Source organism: Lissotriton vulgaris, chromosome 12 (assembly GCF_964263255.1).
Source record: "Lissotriton vulgaris chromosome 12, aLisVul1.2, whole genome shotgun sequence".
NCBI classification, from domain to species: domain Eukaryota; kingdom Metazoa; phylum Chordata; class Amphibia; order Caudata; family Salamandridae; genus Lissotriton; species Lissotriton vulgaris.
The window spans coordinates 598,365,073-598,387,608 of NC_141700.1; the positions used below are offsets into that span (position 1 = coordinate 598,365,073).

The window sequence follows — 22,536 nt, forward strand, 5'->3', positions numbered from 1 at the left end:
TCCATTGTAGAACTTTAGTTCAGGCCATGGTAATCAGTCGTTTGGACTACGGAAACGCTTTACTGGCCGAAGTGGGAGAGACCCTGCTTGTTAAATAACAAAATGATACAGAACACTGCTGCCAGAATGATTCTAAATTGCCCAACACTTGACCCCTTTGCTCAGAGAGCTGCACTGGTTACCAGTAAGGAAGAGATCATTTTTTTAAATTTGTTGTCTTACCTATAATGCCTTGAATGGTAGAGGTCCCTACTATCTGCAAAACAAAGTCTTAAAATATTCACCATGCAGAAACCTGAGGTTAAGCGTATTCATACCTTGCCCCAAGATACTCGAATAAACTTCCTATGGCCCTGCGTAAAATCACCATATACAGTATTTTCAGAAAACAATTAAAAGCTTCTGTTTTAAGCTTGCCTTTGATCCATTTTTGGTTTCCTCAGCCTCATGTTTCTGTTTCTAGGCAGCGCTGAGATGCCCCAGGGTGAGTAGTGCGCTATAGCAATTAAGATAACATAACACACTGCAGCCTTGGCCCACAGACGCTGTTGTCATCGACTCTAGTTCGTCCGCCTACGACAGCGCTTCAGCAACGACAATGCTGCTGCTTGCACCGTGACCTGCTAACACCTTGTCGAGCACCGCCTCCATCTCGCACTGTGACCCTGGTCTCATCGACAACGCAATCTGACCCCACCACCGAGCTGCTGCTCACACCGAGAGCTGGGGGTATGGCATGCCGCACCACTGTGCTTCACACCACAACACCCGGATCCCATCAGCAAGGAGCTCGACCTGCAACGCGAGTGACTTCAAGGGCCCCATCGCCCTGCATCTCTGAAAGGTACTGTTTGCAGGTCTTCCCGACACCGTAGTTGGCCTGCAACCCAGCGGTCAGCCAGAATTGTTTTTGGATTTGTGTGGTCATGACACTGTGGAAGCCCGGACGGGGCTATCCACACAAGGAACTCTTTTTTTATCAACGTCTTTTTGAACTGTGAACTTTTAAGTATAGTACTGTGGATTTTCATCGTTTTTGGTCTTGTTTTAATTATATAAAAATATTGAATATTTTTCTAAACTGGTGTGGTGTCCTTTTGTGGTGCGTACACGGTCGTACTGTTGGTTATGTGAAAATGCTTTACATACTGCCTCCAAGATAAGCCTGGCCGCTCGTGCCAAGCTACCAAGGGGGTGAGCAGGGGTTATGTTAGACGTGTGACTCCCTTACCAGACTAGAGTGGTGGTTTTTACCTGGCTTTGGACCGCACCCTAGCCTACCAAAAATCCAATTTCTAACAGAATGTTGAACAATTATAACTAAGTGGCTATTGCCATATATTTGCTATTACTTTTCCACACAGAATCTTCATTTCTAAACATAAAAATAAATTGACCATGTGCAAGTGGTTCAGAATGTGTGCAACTGTATGTAGAACACCTTATTTCTTTCAAAGTGGCTGAGGGAAAGGAAGCCTCCAGATGCAAATAGACCTGCGTGGAAGCCAGAGATACAAGCATCTGCAATCAATAGGTCTTGACTTTGGGAACTTATAAGGATTTAGTAATGCAGCATATTGTGTGACCCCAGAGTTTTTAGGGTGCAGAGTCACTGATGAGCAAGCGGTGTCCTCTGATTAGGGCAAATCATTCAAAATACAAGCAACCATCTCGGAGGGGTGGTGGGGGTAGGGAGAGACAGCACTGGGCAAGCAGGCTGCCACAAGCAGGAAACAAGAAGCAATGGTGAAAATGAAAGCGGTGAGGTAGTGGAGAGAAACAGCACGTGATATGACGAACAACTTTTGAGCTTATAAATGATTCCATCTGGCAACATTAAAAAAACAGAAACAAAACAGCATCAAACATGCTATGAAGGGCAAGCGGTCAGAGCTGGTGACTCAGGAGTTCGAGTCTTGGCTCAACATTCTGTGATTTGGGACAAATCACCTAAAATACAAGCAGAGATCTCGGATGGGTGGTAGGGGCGGGATGAAGAGTGAGGGACGGCACAGGGCCAGCAGGCTGCCAAGAGCAGGAAACAAGACACAATGGTGAAAATGAAATTGGGCAAGTCATTAAGACGCATCGACTTCAAAGTAAAACAATAATTAAACCAATGAGGCAAATGCCAACCGAAACATGAAGCAGAGTGTCTGTTAAACGGGCACTGTGCTGACGCATAAGGTAAGAAAAACAAAGTGCATCTGTGAAGCGCGCGCTGTGCTAACACAAGCGGAGGCAAACAAGAAAAGAAATGGTGCGCACAACGGAACCTAGATTAAAAAAAACATAAAACCACGTGTAACAGGGCAGCCTCCTGGGAGGGTTTGAAACACAAAAAGGTGGGACTAATTAAGCAAGCCATTTATGAAGGGCAAGAACATGAAAGATTGGAAAAGATGGGAGGTGCTTCAAGCCACAGTCTAGATTACAGCATGCGCAGCAATCCTTAATCTTTGCATGCAATTTCCGAACAAGTAGGATTAAGTCACACTGGGGTAGGCAATAGAAGTTACACAGGATTTACTTTTCTCTGGTGCACAGCTAAAGGTCTTGTAAATCACCTAGGTAGTCTAAATCTTTGCACGGTGTTAATGTTTGCATACTTTCATTTAATAATGTAGGTCCAAAGTATTTTACACCCCCAACTGCTAGATAAGATGTCGACACCATTGGTTTTTGAGCAGCACAAAAAGAAGGTGTAGGTACAAAAAGAAGGTGAACCAAGCATGGGCAAAGTCAATAGGTTTGGCTTTAAAGGAATTTTGCATCATAATGTGAAGCCTTACAAGTATTTAGCATGGGACTGAATATGTATTTGTGTGAAAGCAAAATACTGTAACATAATATTGGCACAAGTTAAACTTTCAAGTGACAGTTGCACTATCAAACCAGACCTAAATATCCATATAGGTTAATGATTGCCCTCTCACACCTGTGCAGATAGTTATCAAAGACACTCTAATAGAATTACAATGTAATATGTGTGCCACACAAATTTCAAATTCAAGCAGCTGTAAAAATAAACAAAATTATCACAGCTGTGCGGAGGACGAGAACTTTATGGAAGCACACAACTTCTGCCCAAAACAAGCATTGGAAATGCAATAGGTCTCGCACCATTAGAGTTAGTGCTTTTAGAATTGTTTATGGGTTTTTTTTGTAAATGTTTAGCATTTTTGTTTCCTGTAGCCAATGCTAAAGTATTACAAATAAAAAAAGCCATAAACATTTCTAAAAGCTCTAACTGAAATGGTCTGAGAACTATTGCACTGTGTGAGGGTGAGAGTGAGGGTGAGTGAGGGTGAGGGTGAGTGAGGGGTTGAGGGTGAGTGAGGGGTTGAGGGTGAGTGAGGGGTTGAGGGTGAGTGAGGGGTTGAGGGTGAGTGAGGGGTTGAGGGTGAGTGAGGGGTTGAGGGTGAGTGAGGGTGAGTGAGTGAGGGTGAGTGAGTGAGGGTGAGTGAGTGAGGGTGAGTGAGGGTGAGGGTGGGTGAGGGTGAGGGTGGGTGAGGGTGAGTGAGGGGTTGAGGGTGAGTGAGGGGTTGAGGGTGAGTGAGGGTGAGTGAGGGGTTGAGGGTGAGTGAGGGGTTGAGGGTGAGTGAGGGGTTGAGGGTGAGTGAGGGGTTGAGGGTGAGTGAGGGGTTGAGGGTGAGTGAGGGGTTGAGGGTGAGTGAGGGGTTGAGGGTGAGTGAGGGGTTGAGGGTGAGTGAGGGGTTGAGGGTGAGTGAGGGGTTGAGGGTGAGTGAGGGTGAGTGAGGGCGAGTGAGGGCGAGTGAGGGTGAGTGAGGGTGAGTGAGGGTGAGTGAGGGTGAGTGAGGGTGAGTGAGGGTGAGTGAGGGTGAGTGAGGGTGAGTGAGGGTGAGTGAGGGTGAGTGAGGGTGAGTGAGGGTGAGTGAGGGTGAGTGAGGGTGAGTGAGGGTGAGTGAGGGTGAGTGAGGGTGAGTGAGGGTGAGGGGTTGAGGGTGAGGGGTTGAGGGTGAGGGGTTGAGGTTGAGGGGTTGAGGTTGAGGGTGAGGGGTTGAGGGTGAGTGAGGGTGAGTGAGGGTGAGGGTGAGTGAGGGTGAGGGTGAGTGAGGGTGAGGGTGAGTGAGGGGTTTTGGGTGAGTGAGGGGTTTTGGGTGAGTGAGGGTGAGGGGGAGTAGTTGAGGCTGAGTGAGGGTGAGTGAGCGCATTGAGCTTAAAAGTCACGGGCACTGCAAGGAATCGCCACGATTCCTTGCAAGTTGGGGAAAGAGTGGATAAGTCCCAATACTCTTGCTTGCTCGATGCGCATGCGCATTGACAGGCGAGACCTAAAAATAGCAGGAACTTGCTTTGGACTTTTACGGGGGCTTAGGCCGCTGATGGGCCTCTTCGATGCCGCTATACGTCAGGTTATTTTCCAAGCTATGGTCTTGTCTAGACTGGATTATGCTTGCTCCCTCTATTTGGGGTCCAATAAAGCAGAGGTTCAGAGGCTGCAAAGGACACAGAATTACAATACAATACAATATTATCCTGGGTGCTGTGCCACCAGGGATTGAAGAGCTATACAATTATTACACAATGGGTCATGCACTTTGATTCAGGAATACATGCTTGCCTTAGTAAACTTTCATGGACACGTTCCAAGGCTTTTTGACGCACAAAGGCAAGTGCCTCGATGCAAGTCAACAGTACTATAACATTCTGCGTGAGACTGCATCATTAGAGTATTGAACAGCCTATGAAAAAAACGCCAGAGACATCACATGCCTCCTCCCCACGCCTCTATGCACCAGGCACCCTTCTCCAGAGTTTAATGGAAAAAACTGCTTGCACATCTGTGTATCAGTTCTACTACAGATTGTTTGAATCATCGTCAACAAACACCAAACATGAAATGTTGTGCAGTTGTTAGACTATTGTCTGACATCAATGCTGTGCCCTAAATATTATCTAGAAAAATATCTTCCCACTGGAATTAATAGACTATGTAAACCAGTGGAACTCTATTGTTTTCACTTATAATATTTAGGGCACAATATTTAAGTCAGGCAAAGTTTCTGCACAACATTGATATCTAGCTGTGTTCGATTTTAATAAAAGGAGATAACTCATCCAATGGCACTGAGGCACTAAGTCTAAAAGGTGTACAACAGATTTACATACGCAACTGCTGTATGGGAATATTACCAAGATTATTAGCAGTGATTTACTGTCGCACACACAGATTACCTCCACCTCTAGAATTACAACAAGCATTGGAAATGCAATAGGTCTCGCAGCATTAGAGTTAGTGCTTTTAGAATTGTTTATGGGTTTTTTTGTAAATCTTTAGCATTTTTGTTTCCTGTAGCCAATGCTAAAGAATTAAAAAAAAAAGCCATAAACATTTCTAAAAGCTCTAACTCAAATGCTCCGAGACCTATTGCACTGTGTGAGGGTGAGGGGTTGAGGGTGAGTGAGGGTGAGGGTGGGTGAGGGTGAGGGGTTGAGGGTGAGGGGTTGAGGGTGAATGAGAATGAGGGTGAGTGAGGGTGAGTGAGGGTGAGTGAGGGTGAGTGAGAGTGAGGGTGAGTGAGGGTGAGAGTGAGTGAGGGTGAGGGTGAGTGAGGGTGAGGGTGAGTGAGGGTGAGGGTGAGTGAGGGTGAGGGTGAGTGAGGGTGGGTGAGGGTGAGTGAGGGTGGGTGAGGGAGGGTGAGGGTGGGTGAGGGTGAGTGAGGGTGAGTGAGGGTGAGTGAGGGTGAGTGAGGGTGAGTGAGGGTGAGTGAGGGTGAGTGAGGGTGAGTGAGGGTGAGTGAGGGTGAGGGGTTGATGTTGAGGGGTTGAGGGTGAGTGAGGGTGAGTGAGGGGTTGAGGGTCAGTGAGGGTGAGGGTGAGTTAGGGTGAGGGGTTGAGGGTGAGTGAGGGTGAGGGTGAGGGGTTGAGGAAACAAGCAGGCACTCCGAGTCTGCTACTGAGTACCTGCACTTCTGTTTTCCCATTCCAAGCACTGAAGTGAAGTAAACACTGAGCATGATTCAAGGAGGCTTACCATTAACAGGGTGGGGGGTCAGGGGAGGGCAGCAAATTACGTCACTAACTAGAGACAATGCCTAAAACGTGCTTCGAAAGATACCGAGAACAATTGTGACTCACCACCACGGGAGAGACTGTACCACAGCACGTACTCGAAGTGTTTACTTTGGCAACACCTTTCACACCTGTGAAGCCAATTAAATATATTCGGTCTACTTGTAATAAACTGTCTGTAGGTTCAGCTCTGGGAGAGGTTGTTGTTCCCTGCAGTCAAAGGAGGTCAAAAGAAGCAAGCTCTTCCAATACACGGCGCACCGAAATTCACCCAAAGTACGACATACCTGAAGGGACACAAAACCTATGTTTGTGTGTGTGTTACGTTTCCCTCTAGAAACTCACGTCAGGACCGAGAGTCCTCGGAGGCCGGGAAACGCCCAGTCAAGTGATCTGAACCCAGTGCTGGGGTCGCGGCAGAATGTTTATTTAAAATAGAAATAGAGCTGAAAGCCTCCACTTGAGGGCACTTAATTGCTTGGCCGGGGAGGTGCCCTGTGATGGGCCAGCAGCCCCATCCAGAACGGGTACAGTGCTTAAAAGCCCCCCCCCCCCCCCCTCAGTGCACCCTAAACCTGGATCAATTGCTTCAAAAGCGCACACATTAATCACCAAGGCAGCGAGGAAAGGGGGAGACCGGTCCAATTAGTGCTTGGAGACGCCAGTGAGAAGACGGTGGGCGCACACCAATTAGGGTCGGCACTCAATGGGCCTCTGTGGGCTCAGGCGCCAGGGGTGCAAGCAGGGGAGAGCCGGGGTGATTAACCGTCCTCAGGGCGCACAGGCAACTCTGAAAAGGCAACAGTGAAGGAGAAAAACACAAGAGGCAGGAGAGAAAGAAAACAAGACGGACGGACGGAAGAGAGGGGAGGGGGGAGGAGAAATGCGACACGGCGGGAAGGGGAGGGGGCGGAGCGGGTTAATTAAATTAAACAAACAAACAACAGTGAAGGAGAAAAACACAAGAGGCAGGAGAGAAAGAAAACAAGACGGACGGACGGAAGAGAGGGGAGGGGGGAGGAGAAACGCGACACGGCGGGAAGGGGAGGGGGCAGAGCGGGTTAATTAAATTAAACAAACAAACAAGACGGACGGAGGAGAGGGGGGAGGAGAAATGCGACACGGCGGGAAGGGGAGGGGGCGGAGCGGGTAAACAAAGACGGACGTGCACGCGCTTTTAAGCTCAATGCGCATGCGCATTGAGCTTAAAAGTCACGGGCACTGCAAGGAATCGCCACGATTCCTTGCAGTGTGGATAAAGAGCAGATAAGTCCCAATACTCTCGCCTTGCTCGATGCGCATGCGCATCGACAGGCGAGACCTAAAAATGGACCACTAAGTGGAAGATTACAAGGGCATGGCCAAACATTCACCATCTACTCTTGCACGCTAAGACAGTAGACTAAAGACTTGTGAGTAAAGGCAAGGTCAGCCCAGAGCACCCTTCTGTTCTGGATCGGACTGATGGTGTGGCTGTGTAGTCTGCATGGATCACTGGCAGAAAAGAGACTCGACGTGGGAAACAACTGGTGAACTGCTGCACATTTGTAATCCCAACACAGAACAGAGTGCCATTGGCAAGCACAACCCTTGTGCTAAACCCGATTCAAAGCTAGATGAATAACCCCGATTCAAAGCTAGAACTGCAAACACTTCTAGCATTGAACCGTGGCATGCCAGGCTATGAATTACCATCTCAGCTTTAAAAAGTTTTAGAATTTACACTTTTTGTGACAAAATATGGAAAACTAGGAATCTTAATCATAGCCGCTGTTTTGTACTCAGATATTTAATTAGATTATATGACCGCCAATAATATAACATTTAAATTACACACAGGTCAAAATATTATACAATTAACACCTGTATTTGGATGTTTACTGTTGCCAGACAGGCCTCTTTTACATGAACGGGAGAGTGAAAGGAAGAACACCTCAGAGGCAGACAATCCAGACTGCCAATAATTCATTCTAAATTTGAACGTGGGCTGGTTACCGGTACAATTTTACAGTAAGGGCTGATTAGGATTATGATGGGGGCGGGGGATATATTACCCAGTCTAAACAGACGGCAATGCTTCATGCATTTTGTGGAAAAACACAAAAAGAAAGAAAAAATTAACTTGTATTTGGAGGTTTTGCTCTGCTTTTTGAAGCGCTCCAGTGTCAGTAGGCGGAGATGGCTGGAAGAATGGATCCAACCGAAGGGTTTTAAGGCTCATCCTTTTAGGCTTGCATTATTAACATGTTCGGTCAAAACAGACCGGTTGCTGAGCCCTCAAAGTACTCGCTGCACATCCCTTTTCAGCACAGGCCCAGCACTTACAGGAGCTGTCACCGCTGAGAGTGCGGCTACTAATTAAGGCACGGAAGACCCATGGACTCGGGTGTATGTTGATAAAAATGACTGCGCCACATCTGCACTGCAGACCCAGGGCATTGGTGCTGCATGTACATGGCAAGGACAGGTCTGGTGGTCGCCCTGTGAATACTGGGCTCTTTCGGGGAACTATAAGCAAAGGGCACACAAATGAGTGGGATAGCAGAGCACAATATAATGACTCATTCTTCGTGTAACTTGTTAACAATAACTCTCAGACTAAGAGCCACGCGTTTTGTTGGCGGCTACACATTTTAAGATCAAGGGCATTCAGGTTTGGTGTAACAAATAGGCATACAGTACACATTGAATCTGTAGTCATTTCCTTACCAGTTTATTTAATTACAGCTGAAGGCTAAGCAGGAGACATGAGAACAAAACTCCCTCCCTCTTTGCTGTGTGGGGTGGAGTATGTTTCTTACACAGAAGCCGCAGGCAGTTATGGCTGTGCAGGTCACGGGTGAGCAAGGGAGGGGACCAGGAAGAAAGTCATCACGGTGGGGAGCGGGAAGAAGAACACGGACAACGGGAGGGGGACAACCAGAGTGGGGTGCGAACAAAAAAAAAAAAAAAAAGACACGGGCAATAGGAGGGGGCATCAACAAAGACAACGGGCGGGAAGAAAGGCAACAGAAAGTATGGCGGGAGGGGGGCAGGAAGAAAGTCAACACAAACGGAAGGGGGCCAACACAAACGGAAGGGGGGTAGGAACATAGGGAATAGGACAATGGGGAGGGCGGCGGCAGCAAAGTGAATCACAACAGTAAAGTTACTAAACAAGCTGAGAAAAAAGAAAAAAGTAGCAGTGCCTCCGTGTAGAAGCATGAAACAAATCGTACTCACCTCACGGTAGAAGTAGGAGAAATGCGACACGGCGGGAAGGGGAGGGGGCGGAGCGGGTAAAATAACAAACAAGACGGAGGGAAGAGAGGGGAGGGGGGAGGAGAAATGCGACACGGCCGGAGCAGGGGGCGGAGCAGGGAGAGCGGGCTTTGGAATGTAATTGACACGGCCGGCCGGTCGTGAAACTGAAAGCATGGCCGGCCGGCCGTGAAAGCCTTTGATGCGGCAGGGGAAATGCGAGACGGCGGGGAGGGGGCGGAGCGGGTAAACAAAGACGGACGTGCACGCGCTTTTAAGCTCAATGCGCATGCGCATTGAGCTTAAAAGTCACGGGCACTGCAAGGAATCGCCACGATTCCTTGCAAGTTGGATAAAGAGTCGATGAGCCCCCATAGTCTCGCTTGCTCGATGCGCATGCGCATCGACAGGCGAGACCTAAAAAATATGTACTCCTGGTTCCCAACATGTGGGTGGAGCCACAGCCCCTCTCCTGGTGATTCTCACATAATTGTCTGGCGACAGCTGCGCTGTCAAGCCACATCAATAAGATGATGACTGTATGCTTTTTCTGATCCCATAGGCGCTCAAATGTCTGCATACAGTAGTAGCATAGGAAGAAGCTCAACTGAAACTGGTATTGGGCAAGGATCAACCAAGATTTTTTAAGTTATCTGTCCATAGCATGTTACAGAGAACTCTCATTAGGCAATCACATCCACTTTTGCAAAGTGAGAACTGGAGTATTCAGTGGTTTTACCTGATAAACACATTTGATTTTTCAAGATAAAATTACATTTCAGCACTTGAAGTACAAACAACATGCAAAAAAGTGTAAAACCGCAACTACGGTTTTCTTTAAATCAATTAATAACGCCTCTCCTAGGGTCATACCTTTGTTTGTTCTCTTGCTGTTGTGCCTGATCTCCGGAATTGTCCTACAAAAGAAGAAATGAGTCCTTATATCTACAGCTAAGAAGCAAGTGCTGATTTTGGAGGTCATGACAAAAGTATGCATACTGAAGTAGTTTGTATTAGTCTATAATGTACTTGGCTTTCTCAGTTAGCATATGAAGTAGCTAGACCAGTCACACAGACCAGGTTAACCGGTTTCAACAAGATCATGGGTAGCATAAAAATAAGCAAACATTTGGCAAGGCCAATAGGTCTCACATTCGTGGTCAGCCTTTTGGTTTTGTCAAAGAGTGACTTGTTTTGACTTTTTTTTGTAAGACGTTACTGTTGCGAGACCTGCTAGGCCAGGACCATTATAAAAAACATTGGCAAAATGCATAAATATTTTTTGATCTCAAAAAGCACACATTACCACTTTAGTCCAAGGACTGAACAAAACTACTTTGTCTGTCATACATCTTAAAAAGTCAGAAATAAAATCAGGCATCAAACATTCCACTGTCTGGTCGCCTCTTTAAAAATCAGGGTTTGGAACGTCTGTGCATATACTGATCAAGGAAAGGGGACTTCTGAACTATGTAAGAACAGTGATCAACATATTATTAAAACCGGTCTGTGGCAAAGAGTGCACAGTCAGTTAAGCAAATGCATGTTAATGTTTCCAACTAAACTGCTCTGTCTTCTCAGGTAGATCATTTGTGTATTAATATATTGTGCAAAAGTAAAGACTGACTGTTGAAGAACTATTCAGTTGCAGAATTGTGATAACGAGTGTTTCACAATTTTAGTTTGTAATTGCACTTTATCTTCAGACCTTGCATATAGGCATTATCAACGTTGATTATTTGAAAGAGGCACAGACCTTGTTTTGTATTCAATACCAGTGCCTGTTAGGATCACTTTCAAAATGTAACTTTACAGAGATGTATAATTATATCATTACACTGCTACATTAACCGCATCGCTGTGGCGGCTTTTCCCGCTGTGTGCGGCAATTTATGAAAAGCAGCATTACGTGACGAGCTCAGCTCGTCATCCCCACACGACTACCGTGGCTGATGACTAGCTGAGCTCGCCATCAGCAGCGAAGCGGTTAATACACGTGTATCCACTTCTTCAATTACTGGAGATTAAGTACCAATAGTGTTTCTCTAAACTATAAATAGACTAACTATAGTCTATTATTATTCAATTGAGTTATTGGGCCTTAATATGTTTTCGTGCACTTCGCATTGTTTGAGAATCTGACCCATGCGGATCAGTTCGTTGACCTTTGGTGGAAAGGAATTCCGTTTAGCTATCGACCTGGTGGTTTTCTTTTGGACAATGCAGGTTGTGATGAATCCGATGTGACCTTGGAGTGCCCAAGTCTATTCTTTATGGGTACAGGGTGTGAAAACATTAGGCGATATCTCCTTCATTGGCTGGGTCATCAAAGCTGTCTTGAAGGATTTGAGGCTGCAGGTCAAGGGCATTCTAGAGTTTTAAGCAGAGTACGTTGATGATTTTCCCTATGCATTTATGATTGCAACTGGATTGCGAATCAGGTTTAAAAGCCTTCATTTTACAATGTAGCTAGGGATTTATGGAAGAATATTGAAGTGAAGATATTACCTCTTGGACTCCTTAAATTTCATTATTTCCTCCAGTGAAGGCCAGTGTAGATTTTTTACAACCAGCCTTATGTGATTGATTTTAATTTCAGGCATTGCCTGTTTATCACCATCTTGCTGATTTTAGAATATTTTTCCCTCAGAAGCCCTTCATAGACCATGCTGCAGTAGTCCTATTGAGACTGTACCAGAGCAATGCAAATTCGAGTCAATATTTCACATACAGGAACTGGATAACCCTTTGTGGCATCATGAGCTCCTAGATACTGCTGCAATCAGAGAGGAAGGCCTCAAACACCAATGCTCATTTTGCTTGCTGTAGTGGTGGTGGTGCTCAGTCCCCGCAGCCATGTGAATAGAAGCTGGATTCAAGAAGGTTGATAGTAACTGTTATGTGTGTGTCATTTGAAAATATGTGTAGACCCTTTTGAAAATGGCTGATATATACACATTTGTGTACCTGCTATGCTGCAGTGGGAACGTGAGTCAACAGACAAAGTTTTACACCCCACAGTGGGTTCTACAGACCCTACAATTAGGATAAACCAAAGCCCCATTTTCCACCCAGGAGAAAGTGCAAATGTACACATGGATATGCTCTTCCTATAACTTCAAAAGAGTATTCTGAAGCTCAGACATACAGTGAAAATACCCAGGTGAATACCAGGATATCTGTCACTGAAATTGGTTCAGGCATGCTTCTCAACTGAAGTGGGCAGGAGTATTGCAATGTATTTTCTTGGCACTGAGCATACACATTCTCAAGGAATTTGATGACCTGCTACCAAAGGCTCATCCCAGTTTGGTTTTCCCTCAGACAACCATTGCAAGAGCTACTTGGAGAAATCCAGGGGGCAACACTTAGTGGTGGAGCTGCGCGGGGGAAGAGCAGTCACACTGACCAGGTGTAGTGTTCCTTCCTAGAATGTACTTCTGTGTTGCTATGTGTTGTGGTCCTGAATGTAGAATGGACCTTGGAAGAATGTAAGCAAGTTGCAGATCTTGGATGCTGGATGGGGTATTTTACCTGCTTATATTCTTTACAAATTAATCTATATTTTAAATAATGCTACGCTGCAGCCTTCTATCTTTTACATTTGGCAACGAGCGGAACTATTGACGTGTGCTACGAGGACCCCAACACATCAAACCTAACTTGCTGTCTCTCTGCTAGTTTTCGGATCTCCGTTGGAGCTGGTATCTTCGCTCTTCCTGTCCAGTCCACGGTACACTCCCTTGGTGATTCTCCTTTATTTATTTATTTAATTTTAAACCTTTATTGCAGCATTCATAAGGTACAAGTACGGGCCTACAACCACAGGGGCCGGCCGCTAAACAGAAGTGAAACCTGATGTATCAAAATATAACACAGCTCCTCAGCCAACAACCTGAGGTCCGGCAGCGATTCAGAATGGATCTTCTACTGGAACGCATTAATAAATTACAGGAGATAATAAAGGTTTCATTTTATATTATTTAAATGAGCAGATCAGGTGCCATACAACATACCAAGAGAACACGGGGGACAGGCCAAGAAAACAGGATATGCAGATAAAACAGCCATTCATGGGACTCTGGCGTTAAGACTTACGATTCAGAGAACACAAAAGTGCATTATACATTTCCGTAGACGCCAGTACTCAGGGCCTGCCCACCCAAGTTCGACTTAACGTAAAGCAAGGGCACTAAATACCAGATCTCAATGAGTCAAAATAAAGCACAAACCATACTGATCCAAAGGAATAAAGGGAAGGGAGAAAAGAAAAGGCCATAAAAAATAAGAAAGGCAAAAAAAAAAAAAAAAAAAAAAACAACTCCAACCCCCCCACCCTGCACCCCTGCCGATGGCTATAGCCTAACCCCACTAGCAGCGTGCCTGTCGCCCCACTAACCTAAACCCTAAAAGAAGGAAAAAGAAGAATGGAGGAGGGCATAATCATACAATGTTTCCGACCCCTTAGTCCCCCCGCCCAACACAGATCCCCCCTGTCGCACAGGACGGATGTAGATCTACTCCTACAAAAGGACCACAGGGGGTACCGTGATACACCGCCCAGCCTCTTTAATCAAACGGTTGGAATTCGGGCACCAATAACAGTGGTTCCAAATCATCCGATGCAATGGACTTAACCCTGACCCTTCCGAACCAGCACACGGACCCTCCCCAGCGAGACCCATGAGCACACATACAAGTCCTAAATGAGAAGGAAGCCATCGAAAGTCAAGCCATTACCGCTTGTAGCTGATAACTCTACTAAACGTTCAAGCACTGAAAGTGTCCTTCCCCTCGCTGGACCGTCTCGATTTTTCTCGCCCCGGGATCGTAGAATCTCCAAAGGAGGAAGAGACCACCACACGATGAGGGGAGAGTCTATGGCACAGGTGCTAGAAGATTGAGGCACTGAAGTCGCTTCCCTGTCAATTGCGGGAAGACCGAGCCGCTCCTACGTCACTGGGGATAAGGAGTACTGTCTTCAATAACATTTAAATATTGTCCGCAACCTAGCTTTGGGAAGCCGGACGGAGTGCGCAACGTGCACGAGCTGGGTTGCTTGTAGCAGCACGCAAACACTGCTGTTCCTGTGACGGTGCGCAAGCTGACCAGCGCATGCGCACACAGCTGGTTGGAGTTCGCATTGAGTGAGGTCAGCGGATACACTTCACTCACGCGCAACGGAGGAGCATTGGGTTCCATTTTTGATTGGGATTACTTCGCTGATGCGCACTGCTTTCTGAGTATTTATGCAGGTCAACATTTTGATTGCTGATTTCGATGACATGCACACCTTTGCAAATATTTATGCGCGATAACGGTAATTATACTTTCTTTGCTGATCTCGCGAATACGCACAGCTTTAAAAATATTTATGCATGTCATTCTTGGGTACTACATATTCGCTGATGTGCACAGCTGTACTCAATATTTATTCACACCATCTTTGGGGGGGCCATATTTGATTGGTATAACTTCGCTGATGCGCACAGCTTTGTGATTTATTTATGCGTGTCAACTTTAGATTGCAGTTTCATCGCTTTTTTCGCTGACACGCATAGCATCAAAATTAATCACTCATTCTTTGCTGATATGCACAGCTTTCCAAATATTTAAGCGTGTCAATCTTGGTTACATTTACATCGCTGATGTGCACAGCTGTACTCCTTATTTATGCACATCAGCTGTGGCCATTTTTGTTTGGCATAACACCGCTGATGCGCACAGCTGTCTTCAGTATTTACGTGCATCATCTTTAATTTGTTGAACGTCGCTGACACGCACAGCATTCCCCATTACACTTGCGCATTATTATTATTGATATTTGTATAGCGTTGTCTTTAATTGGCTGAACGTTGAAGACACGCACAGTATTCCTCATTATTATTGCACATTATTATTGATATTTGTATAGGGTCATTTTTGATATTCTCAATTATATACTTGTTAAACTCATAATATATACACGGTACTTCCCATTGTACCAAGTTTGTCATACTAAAGTAAGTTTTGTTCTCACAGAATTAACTTTATTCTCCAATAATGCAGAATGTACCCGCTCCTACTTTTTTTTTATCTTCTCCTGGTGAACCTAATCTTCCTTGGTTAAAATGGAAAAAAGTGTTTACACACTATGTTCGGGTTTGCGGAACATCGCTTAGTGCAGAAAGGAAAAACTGCTTATTGATGCATTGTTTGGGTGCAGAAGGCCAAGAAGTTTATGAACATCTTCCCGACCTTCCAGATAATGAAACTTCTAGTCTTAATGATTTAGCCATTAACAAATTGGATTTACACTATTTACCAAAAGGTGAGCACGGTTCTTGAAAGGTATAACTTTGGTAGGCGTATGCAAAAAAGAGAAGAATCAGTTGAACAATATATTACTGCTACGCAAGTTAGCCTCAACATGCAATTTTTGTGCATCATTGGAAGAACGCCTTCGAGACCAGATGATGTTAGGCTGTAGTATTGACAAATGCAAAAACAACAATTGGACAGAATGCAGAACAATATCATACATTCACCCCAGTACAGAGATCTGAGTCTAAATCCATCGCTTTTTTGCTCACCATGCCATTCCAGTTTGAGCCCAGCCAAATGCAAATCAGTCTTGACCCTGTGCCTCATGGGAACAGTACAACCCGAACTGCCAAGCCAGGTTCTCCCTGGACTGGAAACAAGTATCCTAGAACCGGTTTAGGGGTTTCACCCATCTTCAGCCAGGATAGCTTGATTCCAGTGGCACGGAGAAAGTCAGAGAGGTACATTTTTTGAGGAGGTTATAGAAGAAGTTAACTTCGGTCAGGTAAAAGGGTCTGGTACTGAAGGTCCATTAGATGTATTAATTGATGATGCACTTGTGAAGATGTTATTCGATTCTGGGGCAAAGGTGACCAGGATTCCAAAGAAGTTCTTTGATCAATTTCTTTTAAAGAAGGTCACTTTGTCAAAACCGGATACAAGACCAAGAGGTTATGGGAGTGAAATTATGATCTCCTAGGGTGGTTCTGGGAGACGATTGATTATGAAGGCAGAATTGTTCCTGGCAAAATGTATGTTTCCATGACGGGGGATCCTTAATAAATTGGTTTCACCAACAAGAACTACATGTCTTTTTGTATCCAAATGCGAGCCCTTCAGTGTGTCTGAAAGATATACCTTCTGTTAGTCAAGTTGGAAAAGAGTGTAAAACTTGGGTCAGTCGTTTTCCTGAAGTATTTGAAAAAAAGCTGGGGTGTCTCAAGAAGTAAGAGCATAAAATTATTTTAAAAACCTGGTTCTACTCCTAATATTGCCAAGATTCGAGGAGTTCCAGTTATGGTGAAGGACAGTATGAAAATTGAACTTGATAAACTCAAAGCCAATGGTACTATAGTGGAGGATGAAGCAACTGAGTGGCGTTTTCCCATAGTTGTGGCTCGCAAGGCCAATGGGGAGGCCAGGCTTTGTGTGGATTTAAGGGAGCTCAATAAAGCAGTTGTGGTGGACCACTATCCACTGCCTAACATCAGTGAGATGCTGAGTTACCTTGGGGCGAGAATCATTTTTCATCTCTTGACTTGACCTCAGCATATTATCAGGTCAAACTACATCCATCTTCTCAAGATTTAACAGCATTTGTTACACCTTTTGGTACCTTAAAATTTTTGAGAATGCAGTTTGGCCTGACCTCTGCAGCTTCAGTGTTCCAGAGAGTTATGGAACACATTCTCAAGGATATTGAAGGGGTAAAAATGTATCAAGATGACGTGCTTGTGTTTGGTGTGGACTCCAGAGAACATGATCAGAGGTTAAGTTTGGTTTCGAAGAGGATGTGTGATGCAGGTTTGACTCTACGTGCAGAGAAGTGTAAATCTGATGTGGCTGAGATTGAATATTTAGGCCACTAGGTGTCTGCCAATGGCATCAAGCCCAAATCGGCACTGGTTTAGACCATCTGCAAACTCAGAACCCCTAAGAACAAAGACGAGCTGGTAACATTTTTTGGGTATGGTGGAAATTTATCACAAGTTTGTCCCTAATTTTGCCAGTGTGACTAGTCACTTGAGGGATCGTTTAAAAAAGGGGAGTGAGTTTGAATGGACTATGGTTTGTGAAAGTGAATTTCTACACTTTAAGTGCCTAAGTAAAACACAAGATCTCAGCAGTTTAGAACCAAAGAAATAATCCTACGTAATGACGGACGGCAGTTCTAAAGGTTTAGGAGTGGTTCTTTCACAGAAATATAAAGATGTCGAGAAGGTTGTCTTGTTGTTTGTCTAGATTAAGAGGGGCTAAATGCAACTATTGCATTGTGGAAAGAGGCGCTGGCCATATATTGGGCGATCCGAAAATTGAGGAAATTTCTTTGGGGAAGCTTTAAGTGTTGACGGATCATAAACCGTTGAAGGAACTATTTACAAAAAAAATTGATTTTGTCTTGCATCATATTCAAAAGTGGGTTGTGCCGTTACAGGAATTTAGCTTTGTCTCCTTTTTCCCCGGTGCAAGTAATATTCTGGCAGATTGTCTGTCTAGGTTAGGAAATGCTGACAAAGGTAAATGTGGAGGTTGATTGCTTTGGTGGTGAGGATTTTGAATAAGGTGTGGATGTTTGTCTCATTAGCGATGGGATTGTTTCTGAAGATGAATGGAGGGAAACTTTATCAAAAGATGAAGTTTAAAAAAAAAGCGATGGCCATGGTTTCGGAAGGGTGATGTGATAAGAAGGAGGGTGATCAAGAGATGAAGGGTTTTTGTGGATTGTTGTGGATGGTATTCTTTTGAGGGGGAACAGATGGATTCCCTCTGGCCAGGCTTGGATGTCTAGATTGAAAGGGAAGTTAGAAATTGTGCTGAATGTGTGTGTAGTGACAAGGTTCTGAAATGTAGAACACAACCTATGGTACTTGGAGAGGAAGCTGATGGTCCATGGTCTGATGTTGCCATTGATATTTTGGGTCCGTTCAAAACAAAGTTGTGTGATCAGTATGTTATTGTCTGCATGGATTTGTATTCACGCTGATGAGAAAAAACAAGGACCCCCTGAACAATGGATAGTTCAATTCCTAGGACAGGGACCTAAATGGTAGTGCCAAAAACTCCTAGGCAATGTCAATAAAGCAAACAATATACACAGTATCTATGACATTAAGAAGACCAAGGAAGACGGAAAAAATATATTTTTTCCGTCTTCCTTGGTCTTCTTAATGTCATAGATACGGTGTATATGGTTTGCTTTATTGACATGGCCTAGGAACCTTTGTATTCATGCTGGCCAGAAAATAAGGCTGTGAATTCCATAGTATCTTCTGTAGTTATTTAGTTTTTTGACTGTCTATTTGAAAGGGAAGGTCTTCCTCTGTCTTTACTTTCGGACAATGGGGTGCAATTTACCTCAGCTGTTGTGGAAGAATGTTTATCTTCCAGAGGCATTAAGCACAAAAAAGCTGCTTTCCATCATCCAGAAAGTAATGGAGTTGTCGAGAGATTTGTTTAGGTATTAAAGGAGACTCTTCAACAGGCTGTGGCGAATGGGTCTGATTAGGAGGCTGCCATGAGAAAGAAGATGTGCGAGTACAGGTTTACTCCGCATTCCTCCACGGGGGTGTCTCCTTTTCGTTTGTTTAAGAAAAGGGTGGCAAATACTGAGGTTTGCCCCTCTTGGGTTTCATTCTAAGCGAATGGTTGTCAATAAAGATGCTGAGCTAATTGAGAGATGCTGCAGCCTTCTATCTTTTACACCAGGCCAGTGGTTTAGCCACGGATAATTGACAGTCTTTAAGTTCGAGCAACCATAAGCAAATTTTTTTTTGCAACTTTCGGGCACATATATCTCTCCTGCAACCAGTAACAGACACAGGCTATGGGCAAACTGTTTTTGTTTACATAGTAATGGAGAATTCCCAAGTTCCATTTTGTGATTTACCGGATACAACATCAAGATCTAATGTAGGCAATATTTTTTGGAACTAAATTTGCAATTTTAGTACCAACAAGATGTGCTTCGTGATGTTGTCGGTACCTTGGAAGTTAAAAAGAGGTTTACAAAAAGAAAATGGTTTATTCTCCCAAAAACCATACTGGGGCAATGAACGGGAACTACTGTGCACTTTCACTACTGGCAAGGATGTGGGTGGAAAAATGCAATTACCAAGTGAACTACCCAGTCTGCTACCTTATATGGCAACTCTTAAGCGCCATAGCAAGAGGCAGGCATACCAGCTTGCAAAACAATCATGAATTTGTGGTTATTATTCCAGACTCTGCTAGATGACATACAAATGGGGGTCCTTGTCGCAGAAATTAACTGAAGAACTCTACCAAAATTAGGCTCTGCACGCATGCTGTCGCTCATCTACAAAAGAGTTAACCCCTCCCACACAATCCCAGCTCCTTACCCCGTGCTTGGCCTGCAGCTCAGACATCCGCTGCTTCCTGATGGCCTCCAGCTCCTCGTCCTCCATTCTCGCTGCGGAAGGAAGGTTGTTTGTACTTGTGCAGCACTACTGCCCTAACAACGCAACAAAAGCCGTAGCTCAGAGCCGCGCACGCCTATACACCTTAAGAGGGACTGCTATAGCAGAGGCACTCACATGCCGGAAGTTGGGCGACAGCCATTCAAAATTGGGAGGAAACAAACGTACACGATAATATAACGCGACGGCTGGGAAATGACACTGGCCTTGGAAACCCTCTGGAAGAAAGAGAAAAGGGACAAACAGAAAGCAACCATTAAATCCATCATATTCTTTCTTTGCTGCGAGTGAACTTACCCGCTCCTCTGTAATGGTGAGATAAATGAAGCAAATGCTTACACTTACATGTTTTTCGTAACCTTTAAATTAAACGAAATCTAATGTATTATTCATAAAAAATAATTGCTACATTTGTCCGGTAACATTTGGCTTATAAATATTAGAAATTAAATGTACTGCTGTAGAGACTATCTGAATATGTGTAGATTCCGCAGACTCTTGTGTTGAGTATGACGGAAGCAAACATTACGCTTTCAAATATGGTGCATAGTTTGGGAAAGCACAACTAATGTGCACTGCTAGAACTAGAATGGTCTGTAATGTGTCCCCCCATCTTGAAGTATATTTCCACAGTAATTGTAATTACATTTATATAGCGTTTACTACCCCTGTCTTTAGGCCAGCGAGTCCGCAATAAGAATTATAGGAAAAGCGCTCCAAAAATTGGAACAGTGCCTCGGCACTAGCTTATCCTGCTTGTCACAAGTCCCGTTGTACGTGGGAGACTCTCGAGTGTGGCTTATATACATATCCTTTGGTTCAGCAGGTGACTCCATGTTACCGGTATACATCTGTTCCATTCCTGAACTTTATTTTTACATCTCATTATTAGCAGGTATGTTGGTACAATTAAAATAAACGAACCAGAACTACAATTCCCACAATGCACTGGTAATGTTAAATCAAAACCCAAAACTAAAAACTAGTGTTCCTATTCATACGAAAAATTAGCTTAAGCATTCCTGACATTTTAGCCAACACCACTTTGCATGTTGTATTGTTATGTGATGTAATAAAATTTACACAGTGCTAACCATCCCTTAACCCCTTGCATGCGCAGCGAATTTTCGCGCTGTGGGGGCATTCTAATTAGTGGGCGGGATTCGGACGGCCCGGCAGTCGTGAGCACACACCCACTCATGACGGCCGGAGGCTGTCATGAGCATGCAAGGGGTTAAGAGGCTTTGGAGTGCCTTAGGGAGAGTAGAGCGCTGCTTCTAACCCACGGTTAGTAGTTGTTAGGTCGAGCCTAGCAGCGCGCATATGCTGCTCTGCGAGGCTTCTTGTGTCTACTCGGTGTGGGCCTGACTCCTCCCACACATTCGATTGACTTTTGCGTGTGTCTTTCAATAATGAAAGCACGCAAGTGGCTATAGGTGGGTGCATGTCCCACCTCTTTTGTAATGTTTACTCCCACAGCACTTTGCCTGCAGGAGCGAGAAGCGGCCCACAGGGTGGCAGCTGTATTCCTCGTCCTCGTAGGTCACTCCTGCAGAGTTTTGCCTGGGGGAGCGAGTTGACGTGCCTTGGTGCCTTCTACCCACCGCCCACGCTATGAGACCTTTGTGGTGATATATGTGCTCTATAAATGCCAAATACCCTCCCTCCTGTTGTCCGTGCCGTGTAACACTCGTCCTTCCTCCCCGTTGACCGTGCCTTCAATATCCCCCCTCCCTCCCTTTCCGTTGACCGTAGCTTCAATATCCCGCCCTCCTTCCTCGTTGTCCGTGCTTTCAATATCCCTGCAGTTGACCTTTCCTTCAATATCCCGCCCACCCTCCCTCCCCTTTGTCCGTGCCTTCAATATCCCGCCCTCCCTCCTCGTTATCCGTGCTTTCAATATCCCCGCAGTTGACCGTTCCTTCAGTATCCCACCTGACCACCCTCCCCGTTGTCCGTGCCTTCAATATCCCACCCTCCCTCCTTGTTGACTGTGCCTTCAATATCTCCATACCGCCCACCCTCCCTGTTGTATAAAATGATGGCAGCCACACGCCTGTCTCTCGTCCGTGATTTCAACCAAAGCAAAGTGTCGGCAGCATTGCTCCCAGCAACATCGTAAAATAACCATGTGATTATTTTACGATGTTGCTGGGAGCGATGCTGCCACTTTGCTTTGGGTGAAATCATGAAGGGCAGCGACGGGCATTAGCAGTCGCAGAGCGCCATGAACCCATGGCACATTACTACCATCCCTCCAGTTAGAGCACGCCGGTGTCACATATTCCAAAACCCATGATGCAGATCCGTGTGCGCATTCATCTCTGCACCAGACCGGTCGCACCTGCTTGAAGCCATGTTGCAGATAAATACATTACTTCACTTTGCTGTCAAAACAAACCGGTGCGGATGAGAGGGCAAACCGGTGCGGAGGGACGTTCAATACAACCCAAAACCTATGCTCGCATTCCAGTTTAAAAAGAAAAGTGTGTGTGATCCTAGGCACATTCCCTCGTCTACATCTGCCTTGGTTCCATTATCTGCTGAAGTCAGAAGTTCTAAGAAATGGCAGCAGAAGGTGAATAAAAATGTTACTTGTGTGTGAAGGAAATGTGCTAAAATGCGGTCTTAAAAGCTATATTTGCAGTGGGTGCACAGCCGTGGTCGTTAGTTATTGTTAGCAGATGCAGCGATGGAGGGTTCGGCGGTTCAGAGAAGTCCTGTCACCCCTCGCCTTATTGCCCCGGCTCGGAAAAGACTGTGCGCTGTTATTCGGCTTATATAATAAATAAAAAACAAG

General features: G+C 45.1%; 1 protein-coding gene across 1 annotated transcript in view; it reads right to left on the minus strand.

Moving 5' to 3' along the window:
- PDCD5 (programmed cell death 5) overlaps positions 1 to 19,914 on the minus strand; it is a 67,080-nt gene extending 47,166 nt beyond the window's left edge. The window contains exons 1-2 of the mRNA XM_086945458.1: positions 19,659 to 19,914; positions 10,150 to 10,193 (exon numbers count right to left, since the gene is read on the minus strand). Of these exons, the coding sequence (XP_086801584.1) occupies positions 10,150 to 10,193; positions 19,659 to 19,724 (110 nt within the window). The 5' untranslated portion in view covers positions 19,725 to 19,914. The remainder of the gene's footprint in view (positions 1 to 10,149; positions 10,194 to 19,658) is intronic.
- Between the last annotated feature and the right edge of the window lie 2,622 nt (positions 19,915 to 22,536).